The sequence below is a fragment of the Elaeis guineensis genome, chromosome 1 (genome assembly GCF_000442705.2).
Source record: "Elaeis guineensis isolate ETL-2024a chromosome 1, EG11, whole genome shotgun sequence".
Taxonomy (NCBI): Eukaryota; Viridiplantae; Streptophyta; class Magnoliopsida; order Arecales; family Arecaceae; genus Elaeis; species Elaeis guineensis.
In genome coordinates, this window is record NC_025993.2 from 24,642,277 (window position 1) to 24,667,276 (window position 25,000).

The 25,000-nt window shown below is 44.8% G+C and overlaps 1 protein-coding gene across 1 annotated transcript; it reads left to right on the forward strand.

Annotated features, from left to right (window-relative positions):
• Positions 1-207: 207 nt before the first annotated feature.
• Positions 208-15,514, forward strand: LOC105037544 (uncharacterized). Its single transcript, XM_073252708.1, is given in 8 exon segments — positions 208-631; positions 753-899; positions 1,117-1,225; positions 11,883-11,971; positions 12,182-12,229; positions 12,232-12,324; positions 12,440-12,586; positions 13,219-15,514. Coding segments are annotated over 8 exon segments (3,252 nt in total). The 3' UTR covers positions 15,414-15,514.
• The last annotated feature ends 9,486 nt before the right edge of the window (positions 15,515-25,000 follow it).

A 25,000-nucleotide genomic window follows, 5' to 3' on the forward strand; every position in this document is an offset into this window, starting at 1 on the left:
TTTATTCCCACTTGTATGTTCTCCCACTCTATGTATTAGTCTTCACTTATTCAATTTAATAATTACTTTAGGTAGGGGACCACGTCCAATCTCTTTTCAGAAAACAACATGGAAGACTTGGAATTGAATGGAAGACTTGATCGCATACCCAGACTTCCATGCCCCTATGGTTTTGTACGAATTATGCAAGCATGAGACATGAAGCAAATGTGCATCAGACAATTATCTTACAAACTTCACTCTACTATGAGGAATTGCTACCAGTTTGTCTCCTACTCAAGGCTAACAAATTTGTTATGGACTTCATTGATTGTAGTCCTATGCAACTGCAGCCCCAAATTTGGATGCCCTTTAGAGGAGTATGAAGCTTTGTTAAAACTCAAATCTTCTCTCCTTCACTACAACAACTCTTCACTATTGACATGGGGACGAGGGAGGGACTGTTGCCTTTGGGAGAGAGTGAGCTGCAACAACAGCACACAACAAGTGTCAAAGCTCATGCTATCGAGCCTTCCAGAATATGATCAACTTCAGGATTGGCGATTGAATTTCAGCATTTTTTCCTCCTTTCATGAGCTCCAACAGCTTAACTTGTCCTACAATCAAATTGCAGGATCGTTATCACAAATAGGTTAGTCTCGCCCTCATCCTACTTGTTTTTCCAATTTCTTTTAGTCTATTCATATTTTCTATCATCTTGTCATAAATATTTGTTTTGAATTCATTTTCTTTGGAAACTTTGTATTTGATAGATATGTCAGAATTGAGAAAGTTGGAAATCCTTGATCTCGGCTATAACAGGCTCATTGGAAATATTCAATTATCTTTCAAAAACCTATCTTCACTTAGTGTCTTGCATCTAGAAGAAAACTTGTTAAATGGCACACTTAATGTGGAAGGTAATAATTTACGAAGTCATATGTAACCATTTCTGTATCATGAGACCATTAACATATTGATTATAGTTTAAATATTGTCTTTTTAGTTTATGTTATATAGCTGCTCCTTCATTGAACTTGTTTCTCTAAATTTTTCAGTCTAGTCATATGTTCTATCCTCTTGTTGTAAATATTTCTCATTTAGATTCTCTTCCTTTGGAAACCTTATATTTGATAGCTATATTAGGGTTGAGAAAGTTGAAAATCCTTGATCTCTTCTATAACAGACTTAGTGGAACTATTCTACTATCTTCTAGAAATTTATCTTTGTTGGGATATACCGACCGGTCCCCCTCATGCCGACTCATCGTCGGGCCTACTTGACCAGCGCCCGACTCTGCCGACCGACGGCTGCCGTCACCGACCGACCGAGTATACATCGATCGGGCATACCTTCTTCACTCTCGATCGGCCAAACTATGGGGCCGATGCCCGACTCCCACAATGCGCTCGACTGACTGTCGGAGGGTCTCCGGGTTTTCACCCGATGGCCCTCAACCAGCCGCCGACCTATAGTCGGTCAGCTCCTTCAAAGTCATATGACTACTGGAGGCTGTCGATCCTGACAGCGGCATGCGGCACATCCGCCTTGGGGCATTATCCCACCTAAGACATGGGTCAACCCTAGCGATTTGACAGCCCCATGGCGATTTGACAACCTCACGATGGCTCTGACAGTCCTTGTGATTTGACAATTCTTTCATTGTCTGCACCATTAATGACGGCGCCATGCCGCGCTCCACTATAAATCGGGGAAGGCAACAGTGCTGAGGAGGTCTTTTCGAAACCCTTGAGCTCTTCCTCTCTAGCTCTCGCTCTCACCCTCTCTCATTGAGCTTCTTGATTCTTGTCTACTGTTGCCTAGTCTCCTCTCTGACTTGACCGTCGGAAGGTCCCCGCCGGAGTCACCTCTGATCAATGCGGACTTCTTTTGCAGGTGCTCGTTCTCGGCGACCAGGCGATGAGGGGATTGGCCACAACAGGTTTTGGCACGCCAGGAAGGGGTGATCGACAGCATCAGGGATTGTACCCCCCACAGAACTCGAAATATTTGTCAAGATGACAAGAACAAGAGATCAGCGATCAAGGGTCACCGGATCGACGAGGTGCTCTTTCCGTCAGGAAGAGGCCTCTCCTCCACCCTCCATGGCGGAACCTAGCTCTCCGCACCCCGCGGTGACCATGGAGGCACAGATCACGATGATCATACGGTAGATGATCGTGTTGACAGGCACAGTCAAGAGCCTTCAGCAACAACTAATCCGGTTGCCACCCTCGCCGATTGAGCAACCGGCGGCACGTCCGATGCCCTCCAGGAGCAGCCGCTGACACCCGCGTCGGTCTCCTCGCCTCCTCGGGAGCATCTGCCACAGCACTCCCACCGAGAGGAGGAGGGGCGGCCGCGGCATGACACCCATCGGTCCCGACGGCCATCTCCCTCCCACCTGAAACGAGCGAGGAAGGAGAAGCAGCCGCGAACACCGTCCGCCTCCCTCTCGGACTCATCGGGAGACTCCTCCCTTGGGGTCTTCCAGCACCGACGGATCGACGACTATGAATGCAGGTTCGAAGAAATCGACCGTCGGCTTGTCCAGCTGCAGGTGGATGGACAGAAGTCCTCAAAGATGTTGACTTCCAGACCGCCCAACCTCTTTCCGACTCATCCTCGACGAACCGATCCCCAGTCGGTTCAAGATGCCACACGTGGAGCCTTACAATGGCTCCACCGACCCAGTTGACCACCTTGAGAGCTATAAGCTCTCATGACGATCCAAGGGGCGACCGACACTCTTCTTTGCATCGGCTTCCCCCACGCTTCGCAAAGCTGTCAGGGCCTAGTACTCCGATCTTCGATCAGGAAGTATCCACTCCTTTGGGTAGCTCGAGCACTCTTTGTGGCCCACTTTAGCACCAGTCGGAAGCTGCCACGAACCTCGGACAGCCTTTTTTCCCTTAAACAGGAAGAAAATGAGATGCTCCGATACTTCGTGATGCGATTTAATATGGCCACGCTTGAGGTCGGGACCTCAATGAAGACATGGCCGTCTCGGCCATGAAGCGGGGGCTGGGGGCATCCTGATTTACTTATTCCTTAGACAAGACCCTCCCCCGAACGTACGTCGAATTGCTGGAGCGCATGTACAAGTACATGCGCATAGACGAAGGAGCTTCGACCGTGCCTGACCGAGTCCAATGGCCCAAGGAGAAGAGAAGGGTCGGGATCCTGTCGAGCCTAGCAGGCCCCCGACCGACAGTCGGGTCTCACCCCCGTGATGGAACCAGAGGTCGCCTCGACGGTGGAGTCCAAGGCCGACACGCCCCAGGTATGACTCCTATACTCCTCTCTCTGCTCCTCGTGCACAGATTTTGATGGAGATCGAAGGGGAGGAATATCTGCGACGGCCTCCGTCTCTGAAGGCAAAGGGCCTCGACCGGCGAAAGTACTGTCGATTCCATCGGGCCACGGCCACAATACCGAGCAATGCATCCAACTTAAGGATGAGATCGAAGCCCTCATACGTTGGGGATATCTCGACAAATTTCGGAGGAACCCGCCGACCCACCCCATTGCCGACCGACGACCCCAGCCGACTGAAGAAGCAATGACTAACCAACCTACGGTCGAGGTCATCAATATGATTTTAAACGATTGGGCCCGAGGAGTCTGCTGGAGGGGAGCCGACGAATAAGCCACGCCCAGACGATGTAATTACTTTTACAGATGAAGATGTTCGGGGCATCCAAACTCCCATGACGATACTGTTGTTGTCTCGACAATAATAAAAATTATAATGTAAAAAGAATCTTTGTAGATAATGGAAGTTCAACGAATTTTGTTTTACTCGACCTTCTCCTGGATGCAACTGTCGACCGACCGACTCAAGAGAGTCTCTACACCCCTGATAGGCTTTGCTGGAGATGCTGTCACGGTGGAAGGAGAAGTTACTTTGCCCGTGATGACTGGAACCGAACCATGACAAAGCACAGTCCACTTGACCTTTGCGGTCGTCCAAGTGCCTTCGGCCTACAATGCTATACTTGGAAGACCCGGACTAAATGCCCTCAGGGCGATAGTTTCGACGTATCATCTCCTGGTTCGGTTCCCGACCAAAAATGGAGTCGGAGAGATGCGCGGGGATCAACAGCTCGCTCGACGATGCTACCAGATCTCCGCTCAAAGCGACGAGTTGAAGGGCTCCCTGACAGCCGACAAGTTGGACCAATGAGAGGAGGAAGAACGGGTGAACCGGCCGAACAGCTTGTTCCCATCTCTATAACAGGGAATCCCGAGCGAATGGTATGGGTCGGATCTCAATTACCCGATCCTGAGCGATGACAGTTGGTGGAGCTGCTGCAAGCCAATGCCGACATATTCGCTTGGTCGGCAGCGGATATGTCGGGCATCCCCCCGGAGATAATAACACACCGACTCAACATCGACCCAGCAATGAGGTCGGTGAGGCAGAAGAAGCGGTCTTTTGCTCCTGAAAGGTAGAGGGCCATCGACGAAGAGGTGGACAAGCTACTCGAGGCAGGCTTCATCAGAGAAACTACATACTTCGATTGGCTCGCCAACGTCGTCATGGTCAAAAAAGCCAATGGGAGTTGGAGGATTTGCATCGACTATACCGACCTAAACCATGCCTGCCCGAAGGACAGCTTCTCACTCCTAAAAATCGACCAGCTGGTAGACGCTATGTCCAGCCACCGACTGCTCAGCTTCATGGACGCTTTCGTCAGATACAATCAGATCCGGATGGTGCCCGAAGACGAAGAGCACACCGCCTTCGTGACCGCCAAGGGCCTGTATTGCTACAGCGTAATGCCCTTCGGACTGAAGAACGCTGGAGCCACCTACCAGTGACTCATCAATAAGGTCTTTAAAGACCAAATTGGGCGCAATATGGAAGTGTATGTGGACGACATGCTGGTAAAGAGTGCACAGACTACAGATCATGTTCGAGATCTCAAGAAGCTTTTCGCACTCTACGGCAACACTGGATGAAGCTGAATCCGACTAAGTGCGCCTTCAGAGTGACTTTGGGGAAGTTCCTCGGTTTCTCGTTTCTCAACGTGGAATCGAGGCCAACCCTAAGAAAATAAAGGCAATCATCGACATGCGGCACCCAGACACCAAGAAGGAGGTCCAGCAGCTGAACGAAAAAATCATCACCCTCAGTCGATTCATCTCTCGGTCGGCTGAAAGATGCCTCCCGTTCTTCAAAACCCTGAGGTAGGTGAGGGGCTTCTCTTGGTCGGATGAGTGCCAACGGGCCTTCGAGGACCTGAAGAAGTACCTGGCTTCTCCGTCGCTGCTTGTGAAGCCGGAGGTCGGAGAGACGCTGTATCTCTATTTGGCCACTTCCCCCGAGGCGGTTAGCTCGGTCCTCGTCCGAGAGAATGAGAGCCGAATTCATCAACCTATATACTACACCTGCAAAGTGCTCCATGGCGCTGAAGCTCGGTACTCGGAGATGGAAAAGATGATATTCGCCCTGACCGTGTCCGCACAACGACTCTGTCCATACTTCCAAGTGCATGCCATTGTGTCCTCACCAACCAGCCCCTGAGGGCGATATTGCACCAACCTGACACATCGGGACGACTGGCGAAATGGGCGATGAAGCTCAGCGAGTTCGACATATAGTACCGACCGTGACCCGCCTTGAAGGCCCAGGTCTTGGCCGACTTTATCGCGGAGTGCCCGACAACCGACCAAGGGTCGGAAGGTGGAAACCCCGGAGGAGCTGCGATCTTCGAGCCTGATCTGGGGTCCACCTGGGTACTGCACATCGACGGAGCTTCAAATGCTCAGGGGAGCGGGGCCGAACTCCTGCTCACCAACTCGGAAGGGATGGTCACTGAGTACGCCGTCCGATTCGACTTCAAAGCCTCCAACAATCAAGCTGAGTATGAAGCGCTCCTCACCGGCTTGGGGATGGCGAAGGAGCTGGGGATCGACAGCCTCCGGGTCTTCTCCGATTCTCAGCTGATCGTGGGCCAGGTCAAGGGCGAATTCGAGGTGCGAGACCCGGCTATGGCAAAATATCTCCAGAAGGTGAAAGATCTTGTGGCGCACCTCGGATATTTTGAGATCTCCCATATCCCTAGGTCGGAGAATGCTCGAGCCGACGCACTCTCCAGGCTAGCGACTTCAGCTTACGATGCTTTGGGCCGGACGTTCGTAGAGAATCTCGAGCAGTCGAGCATCGATAAGGCCGAGGAGGTGCTACAGCTGGCGACCGAACCAAGCTGGATGGACCCGATTGTTCGGTACCTGACCGACGAGATTAGCCCTGAAGATCCCGCGGAGGCCAGACGGCTCTGATGGTCAGCCTCCCAATACGTAATAATGGATGGCCGACTCTACAAAAGATCGTTCTCCCTCCCCTTGCTCAGATGCTTGGGACCAACCGACGCGGACTACGCGCTCAGAGAAGTACACGAAGGGATCTGCGAAAATTACTTGGGGGGCAAATCCTTGGCCTATAAAGTCCTGCAGCAAGGTTACTACTGGCCCACTATGAGGAAGGATGCAGCTGAGTTGGTTCGGAAGTGTGAGCCATGCTAGAGGTACGTCAACGTACAACACCGATCGGCTAGCCAAATCACCCCTATCGTCGCCCCATGGCCCTTCGCCCAGTGGGGGGTCGACATACTCGGTCCCTTCCCTCTGGCGTCTGGCCAAAAGAAGTTCATAGTCATCGCCATCGACTACTTCACCAAGTGGGTGGAAGCCGAGCCTCTGGCGCAGATTACCGAGCAAAGATGGAAGATTTCATCCAGAAGTCCATCATCTTCAGGTTCGGATTGTCGCATACCATTATCACCGACAATGGGTGACAATTCGACAACCAAGACTTCAGAGACTTCTGTGCGAGATTCCATGTCATGCACCGACTGACCTCGGTCGGGCACCCACAGTCCAACGGTGAAGTCGAGGTGACCAACCAGACCATACTGCATGGACTCAAGACCCGACTGAATGAAGCCAAAGGCCTCTGGGTCGAGGAGTTGAACTCCGTCCTATGGGCGTACCGGACGACACCCCGTGTCCCGATCGGGGAATCACCTTTTATCTTGGCCTATGAAACGAAAGCGATGATACCGCTCGAGATCGAGCTACCATCGACTAGAGTCGAGCAGTATCAAGAGTCAGACAACTCTGAGTGTCGGATGGCCGACCTAGACCTCCTCCCCGAGCTTCGAAGCGAGGCTCAACTTCGCATGGCTTCTTACCGACAGAAAGTAGCCCGATATTACAATGCCAAGGTCAAACCAAAGCTTTTCAGGCCTGGGGACCTAGTCCTAAGAAAGGCAGAAGTCTCAAAGCCTCTAGACCAAGGGAAGTTAGCTCCAAACTGGGAAGGACCCTACAAGGTAGCGGACACCTACGGGCCGAGAGCTTACCGGTTGGAGACTCTGGAAGGGAACCCCATTCCTCGGACCTGGAATGCCGACAACCTAAAGTTGTATTACCAATAAACTTTGTATCCACTCACTCAGAATACAAATTCAGTTTCAAAACTTCGGAGTCTGGAATCTCGACTCTTCGACTGTGGGTCAGTGCTCGCCAAGAAGTGCGAGCCCCCGACGTCCCGACTTGAACCTAACATTCCACTGGGGACCAACGGCCCGATCGCCAACAATGCATCGGATGCTTAAAAGGGCCGATATATCCAAGACGACGGGAGTTACACTCCTTCTACAGTCAAACTCCCAGGCAAAATGATCGATTGACTCACCGACTCTACCTCGGCCAAGAAAAGCAAAACGCCGATGGACCAATGTCACGTTCGCAACTTACCGACCAGGTCACGATCGGTCGAAGGATATTCGGCTTACCACCGATTATCACACGATGCGACATAAGTACCCGACCTAGGTATGGGTAATGGAATTCGACTTATCATCGTTTCCCGACTGAACAAATGCGTCGGACGCCATTCGACTGAACAAATCGACGATCGACTGAACAAAGCATCGAGCGACATTCGATCATCGATCCTACGAAACGATCCGGCCATCAAGTTATGCCCGAAGGTCGATCGACCCTTGGCTCGATGAACCACCCGACTCACGTCTGGGCCACAGGCATTTGACTTAAGCTCTCACCATCGCATCGCACGACAATCGGGAGGCTGATCCAAAGTTGAATTCGCTCTGCCTTTGCTGCGGTGCGCATTACCGAACGTCCTGACTAGTTTATTGGGCTTGCGACTTATGTGTTCAAAAAGTATCCCATGACACATGAAAGAAAAGAGACATACAAAGGAGAAGAGTCCAAGTTGAAAAGACTTTGACTTCATTTCATTAAAGTTCGGGCTAAGTTTACAAAACCAGGCCGAAGCCCGAATACAAGTATGATAAACAAAAGTGAAAAACGAAAGGCCGACTACCCTCAGAATCGGCTTCCTCCATCGGGTGAAGATTGGGGGCGGTCGGCGAATCCACTCGAGCTTCGGGGTCGGAGCCGCTTCGGGAGTCGGAGCCACCCGACCTTCGGTGACTTGGTCTACTCGGCTTCAGCTTCCACTACCGCGGTGCGACCTCCCGATGATGGGTCAGCCATCTCCTCCGCAGCTGGGGCCTCCGACTCTGGCGGGATGATGCTGCCGAGGTCGAGCTCCGGGCATAAGCTCCGAATGGCTTTCCGAGCATCCTCGTATCCCACTCGATACGAGAGGAAGCCGCTCTCCAGAAGTTCCTCCCGGTACTCTTCAGAGTCGCGGAAGTCTTCTATGACCGACCCATTGCTTCCCTCGCCGACTCCGCTTCCGCCCTCGCGATGTCTGCATCGGCCTGAGCGATGGACAGACTTTCTTGGCCTTAGCGAGGTTCCGAGGCTTACTCGGAGCTGCTCGCGTTCGGCCTTGAGCTCCTTGGCGAAGCTGCCCCTCTCATGGTGTAGCCGACGGATGGTGCGGGACTTCCGCTTGGCGTTGTCCCAGGCCGACTGCAGCTCGGCCCCCGAAGCAGCCAAAGTGCCTGTGAGTCAGGAGACCTCCCCCTCAAGTCGGGCTTCCCGATCGACCGACTGCTGCAGCTGGTCGACCAGTATGACCCTATTGGCTTCGACGGCCATGGCCTTGTCCTTCCAGGCCGCGCGCAGATCACCGAATCTTTGGTATCCGCCTCCAGCTCAGATATATTATAAATCAGCTGCGAGAGACAAAACTGACCGTCAGAAGCCGAACTTATGAGAAATAATAATGAAAACAAGGAAGAGGAAGACTTACCCGGATCATGGTCGGGTAGAACGAAGACAGCATGTCGGAGATCTGCTGATTCTTCATGGCCTCAATGTCGGCCGGGAGAAGGAGCGCCTGGCACAGCCTCCTGGCCAAGTCATGGTTGGCCAGGCCCGACGCCCCTTCGAAAGTGGGGAGTCGGTCGATGCTCCGCCACCGGCCGACCTCCTTCGTCGCCGGACGCCATCGGGGCCTTCCCTCGGGCGGACATCCAAGCCCTGATGTCAGAGAAGGATGGCATGCTTGAGCCCAACCGAGTCTCTCCCGAAGGTGCAGCAGCAGCAGACGTGGGTTGCTCGGGCTCGCGGCCTCCTCCCGAACCTCCTCTGTCGGCTGAGCAGCCGGCACGTCCTCGATCGATTCCTCACCGCCCTTCCCTCAGGAGGCTGCTACCTCGACTGATGGTCCCTCGGACGGGACTTCGACAGGCACCGTCGGCGCCGACAGTGCGATGACAGGCTCCGCCTCCGCCCCAGCCGGCTCGCTCGGTGGAACTACTTGAGGCCTCTTAGGAGGCCGCGATGGTCAGCCCCTTGCGCGGCCTCTTTCGCACAGCATACTGCGGACGTCGGCCACCGTCAATCTCGCCCTCGGTGGCATATCTGCAAATGGCGACAGATGATCAGCACCAAAAAAGAAAGAAAAGAAGAAAGAAGGAGGAAGACGGAAAACGAACCTAAGCGAGGGATCGGGCTGAGACCGACGTCGTACAGGCCTGCTCGGTGATGAGCTCCCTTTGCTTCAGCACCGAGATATCTTTCAGGCGGTGGAAGTCTTCCGGTCCCCAGCTTCCACCCGACTGTTCTCGTTCGGCTGGGTTCGGGGGTCCCCCAACGGCAGGGAACCCCAAGGAATAGAAGAAGAGACAAAAAAGAACTGGTTCTTCCATCCATGAATCGATGATGGAAGATCGGTGATGAAAGAGAGCCCCTTCGAGAATTGAAGTACCACCACCCTCCGACTTTAGGGTGGGGTCGGAGGACAAAAAAGGCTCGAAAGAGTGAAATCCGAGGGATAGTCGGCAAAAGCCGACACAGCATGGCAAAACTGACTATTAGCCGAACTGAGTTCGGCGCAAGTTGTGTCGGACATAGCCGTAATAGTCCCGAACGTTCTGGATGAACTCAGAGATCGGGAAGCGAAGACTGGCCCGGAGGTCCTCACGTAGAAGGCCACCTGGCCCTCAGGCGGACTGTTGACCCGACCGTTGGCACTAGGGGGAATAGCCAAATTGCTCCGGGATGCAATATTGCTCCCAGAACCGATCGACGTTCGGCCCGAAAGTGAAGAGACCTCCACCTCCGGGGTCGATCGAGGATCGTCAGTTGGATCCCCTGACCGACCTCCTCTTGGAGATGTTCTAGCCATGAACCAGAACAAGGGCAGAAAATGGGAAGAAGACAGACAATGGAGGCAGGCCCCTAGGGGAAAAAAGACTTCCAAAAAGGGGAGAAACGGAGACAGTTACCTGGAGCAGGGGACCGCACGGGCAGAGCTTCGACAGCAAAATGGGGCAAGTGGAAATCCGGATGTAGACGACCTTGTATATATAGCGCCCCCCGATGGCCGAGATGGAGGCGCAACCAATGAGGACCTTCCAAATCACGACATGTGGCGACATCCGGGCCATCTTTTGGCCCGACGGTTCGATGCACCCATCCTCAGATCAAGCCACTCACCCCCATCCGTCGAACGGACCCGGCCCAATGGCCACCTGCCACGTGGCGGAAAGGCCGGACGTTTCGCATCCCCGAAGAGACAACGGGAACGAGGTTTTTACTTTCCGTGGGATGTCTGACACCGACGGAACGTCTGACACCGACGGGACGTCTGATGCTGGCGAATCGCCTGGCACTCATGAGGCACCTGACACCAGATCAGCCAACGGTACGGTCATCAGAATCAGGACTTAATGCGATGGGAATCCACTCCTTTCGTCCGACGCTGCCGCCCACACAAAGACATTAGCAGCACACCATCCGACTTAGGAGTGGAAGGGGGCAATTTTGGGATATACCGACCGATCCCCCCATGCCGACTCACCGTCGGGCCTACTTGAACAGTGCCCGACTCTGCCGACCGACGACTGCCGTCACCGACCGATCGAGTATACGTCGGTCGGGCAGACCTTCTTCGCTCTCGATCGGCCGAACTATGGAGCCCGATGCCCGACTCCCACAACACGCCCGATGACTATCGGAGGGTCTCCGGTTTTCACCCGACGCCCCTCAACCAACCGCCGACCTATAGTCGGTCGGCTCCTTCAAATGCCGTACGACTGCTGGAGGCTGTCGATCCTGACAGCGGCATGCGGCACAGCCGCCTTGGGGCATTATCCCACCTAAGGCATGGGTCAACCCTAGCGATTTGACAGCCCCATGACGATTTGACAACCTCACGGTGGCTCTGACAGTCTTTGGTGATTTGACAATTCTTCCATTGTCTGCGCCATTAATGACGGCGCCATGCCGCGCTCCACTATAAATCGGGAAGGCAACAGTGCTGAGGAGGTCTTTTCAAAACCCTTGAGCTCTTCCTCTCTAGCTCTCGCTCTCACCCTCTCTCATTGAGCTCCTTGATTCTTGTCTATTGTTGCCTAGTCTCCTCTCTGACTTGACCATCGGAGGGTCCCCGCCGGAGTCACCTCCGGTCAGTGTGGACTTCTTTTGCAGGCGCTCGTTCCCGCGATCAGGCGACGAGGGGATTGGCCACAACAATCTTCACTCAGTGTCCTGAATTTAGGAGCCAACATGCTAATGGGCACACTTGATATGGAAGGTAATAATTTATAGACTGCAATTATTTCTCTTTCACAAGATCATGAATATATTAAGTATAATGGTTTATGTTATCTTCTTAGTTTATATCAGCCTTCCCCTCATCCAACTTATTTTTCTAATTTTTTTAGCTGATTCATATTTTCCCATCTTCTTGTTGTAAATATTTTTAACTTAACATTCTCTTGCTTTGAAAACTTTATATTTGACAGACATATCAGGATTTAGAAATTAGAACTCCTTGATCTCAGCTTGAGTGATCTCACCGAAATATTCCATTATCTTTCAAAAATTTGTCATCTCTCAACGTCTTGAATCTTGAAGGCAACATGCTGCATGACGCACTTAATGGAGAAGGTAGTAACTTACAGGATCATCTGTAATTATTTTTATCATGAGACCACATTAGCAACTTGAGTATAATGGTTTATATATTGTCTTATTGGTTGATGTCTATTACTCTATATTTCAGGCCTGCTAGGATTGCACAAGCTTAGATTGCTTAATCTTGGAGAAAATCATCTCATTGGAGGGATACCGATAGCTTTGGGAAATTTATCCTCCCTTAATTTCTTATATTTGTTCCAAAATAATCTAACAGGTTCAGTGCCTTCACAAGGTATAATTTTTATTCATTTGACTAAGAATTTACCATATTCCTTTTTTTTTTCTTTTGAGCTTAGACATTTCTCCATATTCAAGATAAAAGAAAAGGGGGCCTATGCAAGTTGACTGATGGCTTGGCCAAGCTGAACCATTTTTCTAGTCTAAGCCATGTTTGGCCGAAGTCTATCTTGACTCAGCTAACTTGGTCAAATTAGAAAACTCATCAAATTCACGTTCCCCAATTTAAATCATATGATATTTCTAAGTTGGCTTAGGAAGTTAAAATGAGTCTCAATTCATATCAGGCATTTATGCTAAGTTCACATCATGCATATCCTCACTTTTAAAGTTATCTAGAATCAATGAGTGGAGCATATAAATTTTAAATGGATATTACTTTATCATAATTTTCAAATATTACTTCCTTGATTGCTCGGCAACTTTAACATTTTTTTAATTTATTCTATTCTCGCATTCCATTTATCGTATTTATTTAGCTTGCTCAACTCACCTGTGTTACCAAGTTGACTAACTGGAGTCAAAAAATTAGGAGTAAACAAGAATTGTGTCACAAGTTTACCAGCCTTGTTCATATTGTGAGCAAAAGGTTTTATTCCTTTTTTAATTTTCTTCCTTTTTTCGCAGTGCTCAGTAGACTGCAGAACCTACGTGAGTTGGATCTCTCTGACAACCAACTCAATGGAAGTCTTCCTTTGTCTCTGCAGAAACTAGTTTCTCTTCAAAATTTGTATCTTTCTTCCAACAACATGAAGGGTAATATTCCACCACGCATCTTTGAGGGTCTTGTTTCACTTGGGTCTCTAGACCTCTCAGGCAACTTACTTGATGGGCATTTCTCATTTTCCTCCTTTCGAAATCTTTCAAAGCTAGAATTCATTAACTTGTCAGGAAATGAGGAATTATTTATACATCTTGATAGTGGAAAGTTTGTTCCCTCCTTCCAGCTACGGTACCTCATCTTGTCACATTGTAATCTCGATGCGAACCCCCTCACCACACCGGCTTTACTTGCTTCCCAATATAGGTTACGAGTTCTTGATCTTTCCCACGGTAACTTGAGAGGAAATTTTCCCCAATGGTTGTTCAAAAATCTAACCAGACTAAAAGTTCTGAACTTGAGAAATAACTCAATAATGGGCGCATTTCAATTGCCAAAGCATCCGAATATGAGCATATATGCACTGGATCTCTCCATGAATCTCCTCAGTGGACCAATTCCTACAGACATCGGCACAACATTTCCACATATGGCGAGCCTGAATATGTCCTCAAATTATCTAACGGGAAATATCCCTTCATTACTGGGTAACATGAGTGATCTGTCACACTTGGATTTGTCCAATAATTTCTTATACGGTGAAGTACCAAATCGCCTGATGATTGATTGCACTGAATTGCACGCCTTGAAGCTTTCCAACAACAACTTGCATGGGAAGATATTTGGTACAAATTATGGTCATGCTTCGATTTCATGTATTTCTCTAGATGGAAACAAATTTACTGGAACTTTGCCGAGCAATCTGTCAGAATATCTACAATTAGAGATATTGGATGTTCATGATAACCAATTATCGGGTATAATTCCAGAGAGGATAGGAAATGTTTATGATCTAACTTACCTCAGCCTTGAGGGAAATCATTTCCATGGTCCAATACCGGATCATTTATGTAATCTAACAATGCTTCAAGTGTTAGACTTATCCCGTAATAACCTCTCTGGGTCATTACCGCATTGCTTCCAATCATCCAAACTAGCGTACGTCAAGTTTGCTGGGAATTCTTTAACAGGCACAATTCCAAATAGTTATCTCAATATTTCACACCTTGCAGCATTGGATGTCAGTAATAACCAGCTTTCAGGTAAACTGCCAAGACCGATTGGAGGCCAAATATCTTTGGAGATTCTTATTCTTAGCGAGAATTCTCTTGAAGGCCCGATACCAACTGAGTTATGTAAACTGCAGTCTTTACACATTCTAGATCTTTCGCAAAATAATCTTTCGGGATCAATACCCTCTTGCATTGGCAAAATGCACTTCAGAAAACCTAATTCAGCACTTACAGATTCACCTTATGGTGAGATTTTTGTGTATCCTAGTCCAGGAGAATTCCTCAATGCACTTGCAGAGGTTTACATATATGAGATAATAGTTGTTGACCTCATCAGCAAAGGCAACTTATATGCCTACAGAACAGATCATTTGGTTCTGATGTCTGCAATGGATTTGTCAGCAAACAAGTTGACAGGAAACATTCCACCAGATATTGGAAATCTAGATGAGCTTGTACAATTGAATCTATCACACAATCAGCTAACAGGTCCAATCCCTGAAACTTTCTCCAAACTCAATCAGATTGAGAGCTTCGATATATCACACAATCAGTTGAGTGGTGTGATACCCTGGCAATTGACTCAACTACAGTTCTTGGAGGTCTTCTCAGTTGCTTACAATTACTTATCTGGATGTACACCAGATTTCAAATACCAATTCGCCACATTTAATATGAGTAGCTATGAGGGTAATATGGGATTGCATGGGCTGCCTCTTGAGAAGTCCTGCACATCTGACTCAAGTCCAACTATGCCAGCTAAAGTAGAAGAAAACCAAGATGATAGCAGTGTTGAGGATGATGCCGTCTACTTTGCAATACTTGCAGCTTCATTCGTGACTGGCTTTTGGGGATGTATTACTCTATTATTATATCATCACATTGGGCAGCATATTTGCAGCATATTGGATGGTTATGTGGACTATTTGACTGAAAGGATTTTAATGGCAGTACATAAGCAGACATGGATGCAGCGGAATCACAAGTGAGCAAAACAATGCCTTGTGCATTTCAGAGAAGGCTTTCCTTTTGGCACTTTGAAATAAAGAAAAGCGAGTTTCTATTCTATGTGGTAATATGAAATCTTCAATGCAATCAAGCCTGATATAGTTTTTCATGCTTCTTCCCTAATTTTTATCTAGGTATCGGTCCTATGTATTTCCTTTCGGAATGATTATATCACTCATATTTTCCTTTTTGACAATCAATTGTAGGTTGTGATGATTATACTTATATCCAATTCTATTCCATTATCTCTATCCATTTATGGCATACCACACTGTATGGCCACATAGCTTTAAAAAATTTTCTTCCAGACTCTTGAAATCAAGGATTAAGATCCTGTGACAAACTTATTACCAGAAATGCCTATGTCATCTCTATGGTCGGAGCAATCAAAATTGACCCTTGACCCTGAGACTACCACATCTCTGTGCCTTGTAAAATTGTGTGCATGCACAAATTCAACTTGGGAATGAATTGAAAATAAATCTGAACTTAAAAATTTTCTGCAAAATGGGGAATAATTACTATACTACCATTGACAAGTTTTGGATTTGAGGTCTAATTCTTCACCAAAGGAAATTTTATTTTTCTTCTCTGAAGGTGACAAATTGAATTTTATCATTGAACTTTCTTCTTCTTTTTTTTTTTTTTTTTTTTTTCTGTACAAGAAATGACAATTAATTATTAACAAACTCCTCATATTGAGCTTGCTTGATCAATTAACAAAGCTACTACAAATTTGGATCACTTAAGAAACCTCAACATACAAAAGATTGAACATAAGCTATTGTTCCTCATAATAGTTTAGTTGGACAGAACAGATTTTAGGGATTGGTCCTTTTCTCTTCTTGATTAGGAATAGTAAAACCAGTCTACTAACAACCAGATCTTCCTCCATGGACGATGTCGGCCGAGTTTGAAGGAATACAATCAGATCAAATCATCAGACCACCTGGCACCTAACCAGCAACAAAATTGGCAAGCCAATCTGCCAACTAATTTGCTTCCTATGGGTACGGGCAATTCTCACCTGCAGACCTTGAAACACCTGTCACTGATCCAGCAAGCATGGATGGTGGGCTTCAGATGAAGTACAGCTTTCTGCCAGGGAACTAATAACAGTTAATGAGTCTCCTTCATCCATGGTGGTCTTGGTTTGTCCAAATGATTTTCCATTGCACATGCTACTCCTCCCCCAACTGCTCATAGTTCTGCCAATGGAACAATAATCTCATGAAAGGTTATGTCATAGCCCAAGCCCAAGCTAGATTAACAGACCCAAGCCCAAAACGAAAAAAAAAAAAACAGAGTAAAAACCGGGAAGAAGACTCCCGGTAGGAGTCTTCTTCTCCGGCGAGACCCAAGCCTATTAGGAGTCCTAGGATCTCTCGAAATCCTAGGACCCTCTATAAGAAGGTCTCCCCTCTCTCTTGAGATCGATCATCGGCCTCTTCTCCCTCTCTTTCTCTCCGATTTTCCCGAAGTAGAGCCGCGGGCACTGTTGGTTTCTCGCCGTGATTGCCCGCCGACAAGATCACCGGAGGCCAAGGTGAGTCTCCTTCTTCTTCCCCTCTTTCTCCTCCTTCTTCCCGTACCTGTGCTTGAGGCGGCCGGCGACGAGCGTCGCCGATCTTTCGGTCGGGAAAGACACCCTGTTTTTGGGCCTTTTTCCTTGGATTTTCCGGCATCGGCGATCGGAATCGATCGCCGGCCACGCTCCTCCGTGATCGGGACAGTGGCCCCCGTCTGCCGCAGGCCTCCGCCGTGGCAGTCGTTGCTCGAACGGCCGATCAAGGCCGGAGGACCAAGGGTCCCCTGTTCCGGCACGGGAAGAACCAAGAAAAAGAAGAAAAGAAGAAAAAGAAGAAAAAGAAAAAGAAGAAAAAGAAAAGAGAAAGAAGGAAAAAGAGAAAAAGAAAAGGAAAGAAAAAAAAAAAAAAAGAAAAAGAAGAAAAAGAAAAGAAAAGAAAAGAAAATAATAATAATAAATATATATATATATATATAAGTAAATAAATAAATAAATAAATAAATAAAAAATGAAATTGATGAGAGAGAGAGTTTCTCTCTCTTCTTTCAGTCTGAACCCTGACTTTCTCTCTCTGGAATTGGACTTTCTCTCTCTACTTTCTCTCTCTAGAATTTTCTCTCTCTAAGTTGTTTCTCTCTCTTGATGGATTCCTCTCTCTCTAAAGTTATTCCTCTAGGATTAGCGTAGTGGGAGGTCTCATCTGATGATTTTGATCGAGTTTAGGAAAGAGTCGATTTTAAGTGAGGTTTTGAATTGGGATTTGTTTAGATTTAATTTTAAATTAAAATTAATGTAAAAATATAATTTTAGATAATAGGCACAGAAGAATCTACTAGAAGTTAGTCGATCTATTCATTCAGTGCTTCGTGGAAGGTAAGTAATGAATCATCTTCTCGAGATATTTCTATATTTATTCTGAAAATAAATAATTATTCTCTGAAATTATGCATGATTCATGAAATTATGTTTTGAAAGAAAAGTGCTTTTTAAAATATTATAGTGAATCAATTTATGCACATGTTTAATGAAAGCTTATGATATATATTATGGTACAAAGTGTTTTGATACAGATCGAATTTATGCTCTCAGCCTAACTATGTTTCAGTGGGCCCCACCAATGGGGATTATACGTTGGTACTCAGTGGACCCTGCCAGTGGGGGTTGTGCGCTGGTGTTTGTGGACCCTGCCAGTGGGGGTTGTGCGCTGGTATTCTGTGGACCCTGCCAATGGGGGTTAAACGTTGGTCATAGTCAAGGCTGTTGAGTTACGAGTAGTTTTGAATCGAATCGGATTTATGATTATATTATATGTGAATATTTGAAAATATTTGATTTGTATTAAATCAGCATGAAATATAATCTTATGTTTATTTGTAGCATTATTCTTAAAAATTATATAATATCTGAAATATCTGGTAGAGATACTTGTTACTTACTGGGCTGTTAGCTCATTACCTTTCCTTCTATTTTTCAGATTTAGATAATTAATTTCGAGCGTGGGAAGAAATATTGGGACAGAGCTTTTAGAGGCGAGATTTAGCATTGTCAACTTCATTGAACTTAGATCTATTGTTTTTATTTTTTTTAGAAAAAAATTTTATTGGATGTAAGACATTTGATTTAATTACTTGAATTACAGTTGAATAATAATTATTTGAATTTATTCCGCTGTGATGCATTGATATCGTGATGAGATGCTTTGCATGCTTATGGAGAGAGTTCTTCATGAGTATGCGGCAGTTGCCGCGACCCTCGATTCACAATCTCGGGTCGGGGGCGTGACAATTAATATGGTATCAGAGCATAAGTGGATAAATTATGACACATAAAATTTGACATAGTATGAGTGTAGGTGGATAAACATTAGGAATATTGGGACGTTAGAATATGAGCCTCATAATAAACCCATCCTAACAAATAGATAAATAAATCTAATAAGATTTTACTACTACAAGATTATCATGCCTCCCCGTAGAATGACAAGAACTACTCAAGAAATTGCAAGAGAGACATCACAACCACGGAATGGTAGCACTCCCCATCTGACCAGTGGCACCCCTCAGGAGGAGGGAGTCGTAGATCCTAATGGGAGTGCTTCGAGAGCACGTCAAGAACCAGATATGGCTCAGTTAATGCAGACCCTAATCAGGATGGTACAAGCGCAACAACAAATACAGCAGCAAATGTTTGAACAATAGCAGATACAACGAGATACACAACAACATCAGCATCCACCACCACAACATGGAGAGCAACCAGTACAATGGAACAACATTTCAGAATTTAAAAAGCTTGCCCCTCCAGCTTTCAAGGGGACTACTGAACCTTTGGAAGCTGATAACTGGATAATAGAGATGGAGAAGGCTTTCGCTGTCCAAGAGTGTCTTGATGAAGAAAAGATTCGATATGCAGCTTATTTACTACAAGGAGAAGCATACAACTGGTGTCAGCGACTACAGCGCAAGCATGAACAAGACGGTGAAATACTTACCTGGGAAAGATTTCGGATTGCATTCTATGATCAGTATTTTCCTCGGAGTATAAGGATCTAGAAAGAGCAAGAGTTTATTTATTTGAAGCAAAAGTGTATGAGTGTGACTGAATATGAAGCAAAATTTACAGAGTTAGCAAAATTTGCTCCGAGATTAGTGGATGGTGAGCAAGAACGTGTTCACAAGTTTGAGATGGGACTGAGAACTGAGATTCGAAAACAAGTGGTTCCATATGAATTGACAACTTATGCAGATGTGGTAAACAAAGCACTGATAATTGAAAGGGAAGTCAATGAAGAACGCATGGAAAGGGAAAGAAGGCAAAGAAAGAGAGCAAAATCAAATGATACACAAGGGCAGAATAATAAAAACATCAAAAGATCAGCTAAGGGAACAGTAGATAATAAGACTCAACAGATTGATGGTGAGCCGTGCTCCAGATGTGGAAAAAATCATGCAGACAAGGATTGCTATTGGAATACAGGTGCTTGTTTTAAATGTGGTCAAATGGATCATAAAATCACTAGCTGCCCGCTAAATACCGAAAATCAAGCTGGCAAAAGAACTCATGAAGGACAACATAAGGGTGGCAGACAGATTTCTAAAACCCAGGGAAGAGTTTATGTGCTTACTCAACAGAATCCACAGGCTTCCAAAACAATGGTGACAGGTATGAAAAATTTCGAGGATGAAATTTCTTTTTAGGGGTGAAGAATGTCATAGCCCAAGCCCAAGCTAGATTAACAGACCCAAGCCCAAAATGGAAAAAAAAAAATAGAGTAAAAATCGGGAAGAAGACTCCCGGTAGGAGTCTTCTTCTCCGGCGAGACCCAAGCCTATTAGGAGTCCTAGGATCTCTCGAAATCCTAGGACCCTCTATAAGAAGGTCTCCCCTCTCTCTTGAGATCGATCATCGGCCTCTTCTCCCTCTCTTTCTCTCCGATTTTCTCGAAGTAGAGCCGCAGGCACTGTTGGTTTCTCACCGTGATTGCCCGCCGACGAGGTCACCGGAGGCCAAGGTGAGTCTCCTTCTTCTTCCCCTCTTTCTCCTCCTTCTTCCCGTACCTGTGCTTGAGGCGACCGGCGACGAGCGTCGCCGATCTTTCGGTCGGGAAAGACACCCTGTTTTTGGGCCTTTTTCCTTGGATTTTCCGACGCCGGCGATCGGAATCGATCGCCGGCCACGCTCCTCCGTGACCGGGGGAGTGGCCCCCGTCTGCCGCTGGCCTCCGCCGTGGCGGCCGCGGCCCGAACGGCCGATCAAGGCCGGAGGACCAAGGGTCCCCTGTTCCGACACGGGAAGAACCAAGAAAAAGAAGAAAAGAAGAAAAAGAAGAAAAAGAAAAAGAAGAAAAAGAAAAGAGAAAGAAGGAAAAAGAGAAAAAGAAAAGGAAAAAAAAAAGAAGAAAAAGAAGAAAAAGAAAAGAAAAGAAAAGAAAAATAATAATAATAATAATAAATATATATATATAAGTAAGTAAATAAATAAATAAATAAATAAATAAATAAATAAATAAATGAAATTGATGAGAGAGAGAGTTTCTCTCTCTTCTTTCAGTCTGAACCCTGACTTTCTCTCTCTGGAATTGGATTTTCTCTCTCTACTTTCTCTCTCTAGAATTTTCTCTCTCTCTAAGTTATTTCTCTCTCTTGGTGGATTCTTCTCTCTCTAAAGTTATTCCTTTAGGATTAGCGTAGTGGGAGGTCTCATCTGATGATTTTGATCGAGTTTAGGAAAGAGTCGATTTTAAGTGAGATTTTGAATTGGGATTTATTTAGATTTAATTTTAAATTAAAATTAATGTAAAAAATATAATTTTGGATAATAGGTACGGAAGAATCTACTAGAAGTTAGTCGATCTATTCGTTCAGTGCTTCGTGGAAGGTAAGTAATGAATCATCTTCTCGAGATATTCCATATTTATTCTGAAAATAAATAATTATTCTCTGAAATTATGTATGATTATGAAAGAAAAGTGCTTTTGAAATATTATGGTATGTCGATTTATGCACATGTTCAGTGAAATATTTATGATATATTATGATACAAAGTGTTTTGATATAGATCGAATTTATGCTCTCAGCCTGACTATGTTTCAGTGGGCCCCTTCAATGGGGATTATATGTTGGTACTCAGTGGACCCTGCCAGTGGGGGTTGTGCGCTGGTGTTTGTGGACCCTGCCAGTGGGGGTTGTGCACTGGTATTTGTGGACCCTGTCAGTGGAGGTTGTGTGCTGGTATTCTGTGGACCCCGCCAATGGGGATTAAACGTTGGTCATAGTCAAGGCTGTTGAGTTATGAGTGTTTTGAATCGAATCGAATTTATGATTATATTATATGTAAATATTTGAAAATATTTGATTTGTATTAAATCAGCATGAAATATATTCTTATGTTTATTGCAGCATTATTCTTGAAAATTATATAATATCTGAATTATCTAGTTGAGATATTTGTTACTTACTGGGCTGTCTAGCTCATTACCTTTCTTTCTATTTTTCAGATTCAGATAATTAATTTCGAGCGTGGGAAGAAATATTGGGACAGAGCTTTTAGAGGCGAGATTTAGCATTGTCAACTTCAATTGAACTTAGATCTATTATTTTTTATTTTTTTTTAGTAAAAAAATTTTATTGGATGTAAGACATTTGATTTAATTACTTGAATTAAAGTTGAATAATAATTATTTGAATTTATTCCGCTGTGATGCATTGATATCGTGATGAGATGCCTTGCATGCTTATGGAGAGAGTTCTTCATAAGTATGCAGCGGTTGCCATGACCCTCGATTCACAATCTCGGGTCGGGGGCGTGACAGGTTATTACTCATAGTTCCCCATCATCTGTCCTCTATGATCGCTTATCAAAAAACCAGATCCTGCTTTGACATTTTCCTCTTACACAGACCATCAAAATTGATCTTCAGTGTTCCAAGGGAGGGCAACCCCAACACAAAATGATTCTGCAGGTTAAGTTGTCATGAAGGGATGGGGTTCCTAGTGCGAAGTCTGAACATAGCTCCTATCTTGATAGGTTTTGTTATTATTCCATAGCTTGAGCCCTGGCATGTCCGGCAATCTTTTCGATCCAATGAAATTAACTCATTTCAGGTTGGTCGCATACTAGTCCTTCAAAATTGAAGCGCAATTGCTACTTTTTAATATAAAACTTCGGAGCAAGCAAACAATTCTATAAAAATCAAAAAATATAATTCCTCTCTTAGTCCATGTGACTATGTATGGCCATGATGAGGCCTATGATTAGGATTGGAACCAAATTTTTTTATCCCTATGATGTAAGCCCAAAATCATATTTAACCATGGAATAGAGTATGCATGAAAAGATGCTCCTAATAGATATACAAAATATTAACCTTTACCCATCATTATGGACATTTAACATATAATATTCTACTGCAACATACAAAATAGGATTATTAATTCGAACAAGAATGCTAAAAATTCGATGTGCGGATCCTCAAGATTTCAATCCTCCTCTTTTGTTTTTATAAAAGAGCCCCTGGCTGCTTCTCCTTATTAAGGAAGAAAAGAGAGAGGAGTTAGGCATAAGCATAAAAATTTTGTTGGAGAGGAGAAATGGTTAGATCAAATAAATTCTAGAGAGAAACGAATAGAGATGAAAGTGTAGAGATTAGACTTACTAGATGCAAAAGAAAGAAAGTAGCAAGAGGGAGAGTAAAGACGGTACTGGGGAGCAGGAGGGCGAGCTCAATCCAAGAGAGGGGTAGAGCACAGAGAGAAAGATGTCAAGACAGAGGAGGCAAGAGAGATAGATGGTGTAAGAGAGGGGGTTGGGAGTGTGAGGACACCGAAGAGGCGGGTTGGGGGGCAGAAATGGGAGAGAATGAGCAGTGAGGGAGAAATATTTTGATTTTATAAAAGGCAAACTATTAGTGATGGCAAACTTGCCGTCGCTAATTAATACCGTCAGTGACTATATTAGCGACAAAAATCTCTGTCGCTAAAAACAAAAATCCATTGCTAATACTTTTATTAAAATATTTTTTTTCAAAATTATTAACGTTGGCATGACGTCCGTCGCTAATAAATTAGCCTTCACTAATACTGTCACTAATACCATCACTAATAATCTCTCCACATCTTCATAAACATCCGAATATGATATAATTTTGAAATCTAAAGTCCATCTTCACCATTCATTATCTAAATAATTATCGTTAGTATATCATCACCAAAAATTATCTTAATCCGACAGCCCTAGCTATATTGATCAATAAAATTCAATTTCGACTGTCACAAACTACTGCATGATGATCTGATAGATAGAAACTATCGATGGATCTAAAAATTTATAATGATAATCTCGATGATATTTATAGTATGCTACCAAAATTTTACTTCAATTAGATGTCATTATTATGGTCAATTTAGTACAGGATGATTTCAATCGTTAAATAAAAAATGAATGATCAAAAGGCCAAATGGCATCCTATTAAGGCAATTTTTTAGATAAATAATCTTTGCTACTACTTTAATCATTTGCATGGTGGTGATCATAAAATATAAACCGTATGTATATGAACTATCTATGTTAAGCAGATCTTATAAAAGTACAAGTATAATTACTTAAGGCTTTTAAAAATCAGTACCAAGAGATATATAATTTTGAATCATTCATATATATGCATTTTGAATTTTATGATCATCATCTTAAAAATGATCAAAATAGTCACAAAGATTATTTATCTAAAAAATCACCTTATAATTGGACGTCATTTGGCCCTTTGATCACTCATTTTTTATTTAACGATCCAAATCATTCTGTACTAAATTGATAATGATAATGATATTTGATTAAAGTAAAATTTTAATAGTATGCTACAAATATCATCAAGATCATCATTGTGAATTTTCAAATCTATTAGTTGTCTTTATCTATTAGATCATCATGCGATCATTCATGATCATCAAAATCAATTTTATTGATTGACATAGCTAGGGTTGTCGGATCGAGATGATTTTTTATGATGATACCCTAGCAATAATTATTTAGATAATGAATAATGAAGATAAACTTTAAATTTCAAAATTATATAATATTCAAAATTATATCCTCTTCCTGCCGTCACTAATAATTTTAATAATAATAAAAAATTTCTTTTATTTTTAGCGATGATAAATATCATCGCTAATAGTATCGTAGCCAAGATGGTAGTTGCTGTCGCTAATACTCTTTTCATCATCGCTAATAATTTTAATTAATAAATTTTTTTTTTTTTTTATGATGGTGAATACCGTCGCTAATAGTATCATCGTTAATGATTATTAGAGATAACAATTACCATCACTAATACTCTTTTCACCGTCTCTAATAATTTTAATAAATAAAAAAAAAATTATGATGGTGAATGCCGTCTCTAATAGTGCCATCGTTAATGATTATTAGTGATAGTGATGCCGTCGCTAATACTGTTTATGCTATCGGTAAAACTAATATTAGCGACGGTGAAAATACCATCTCTAATAGTCGTCGGTAAAATAATTATGAGCGATGGAATCGTTACCA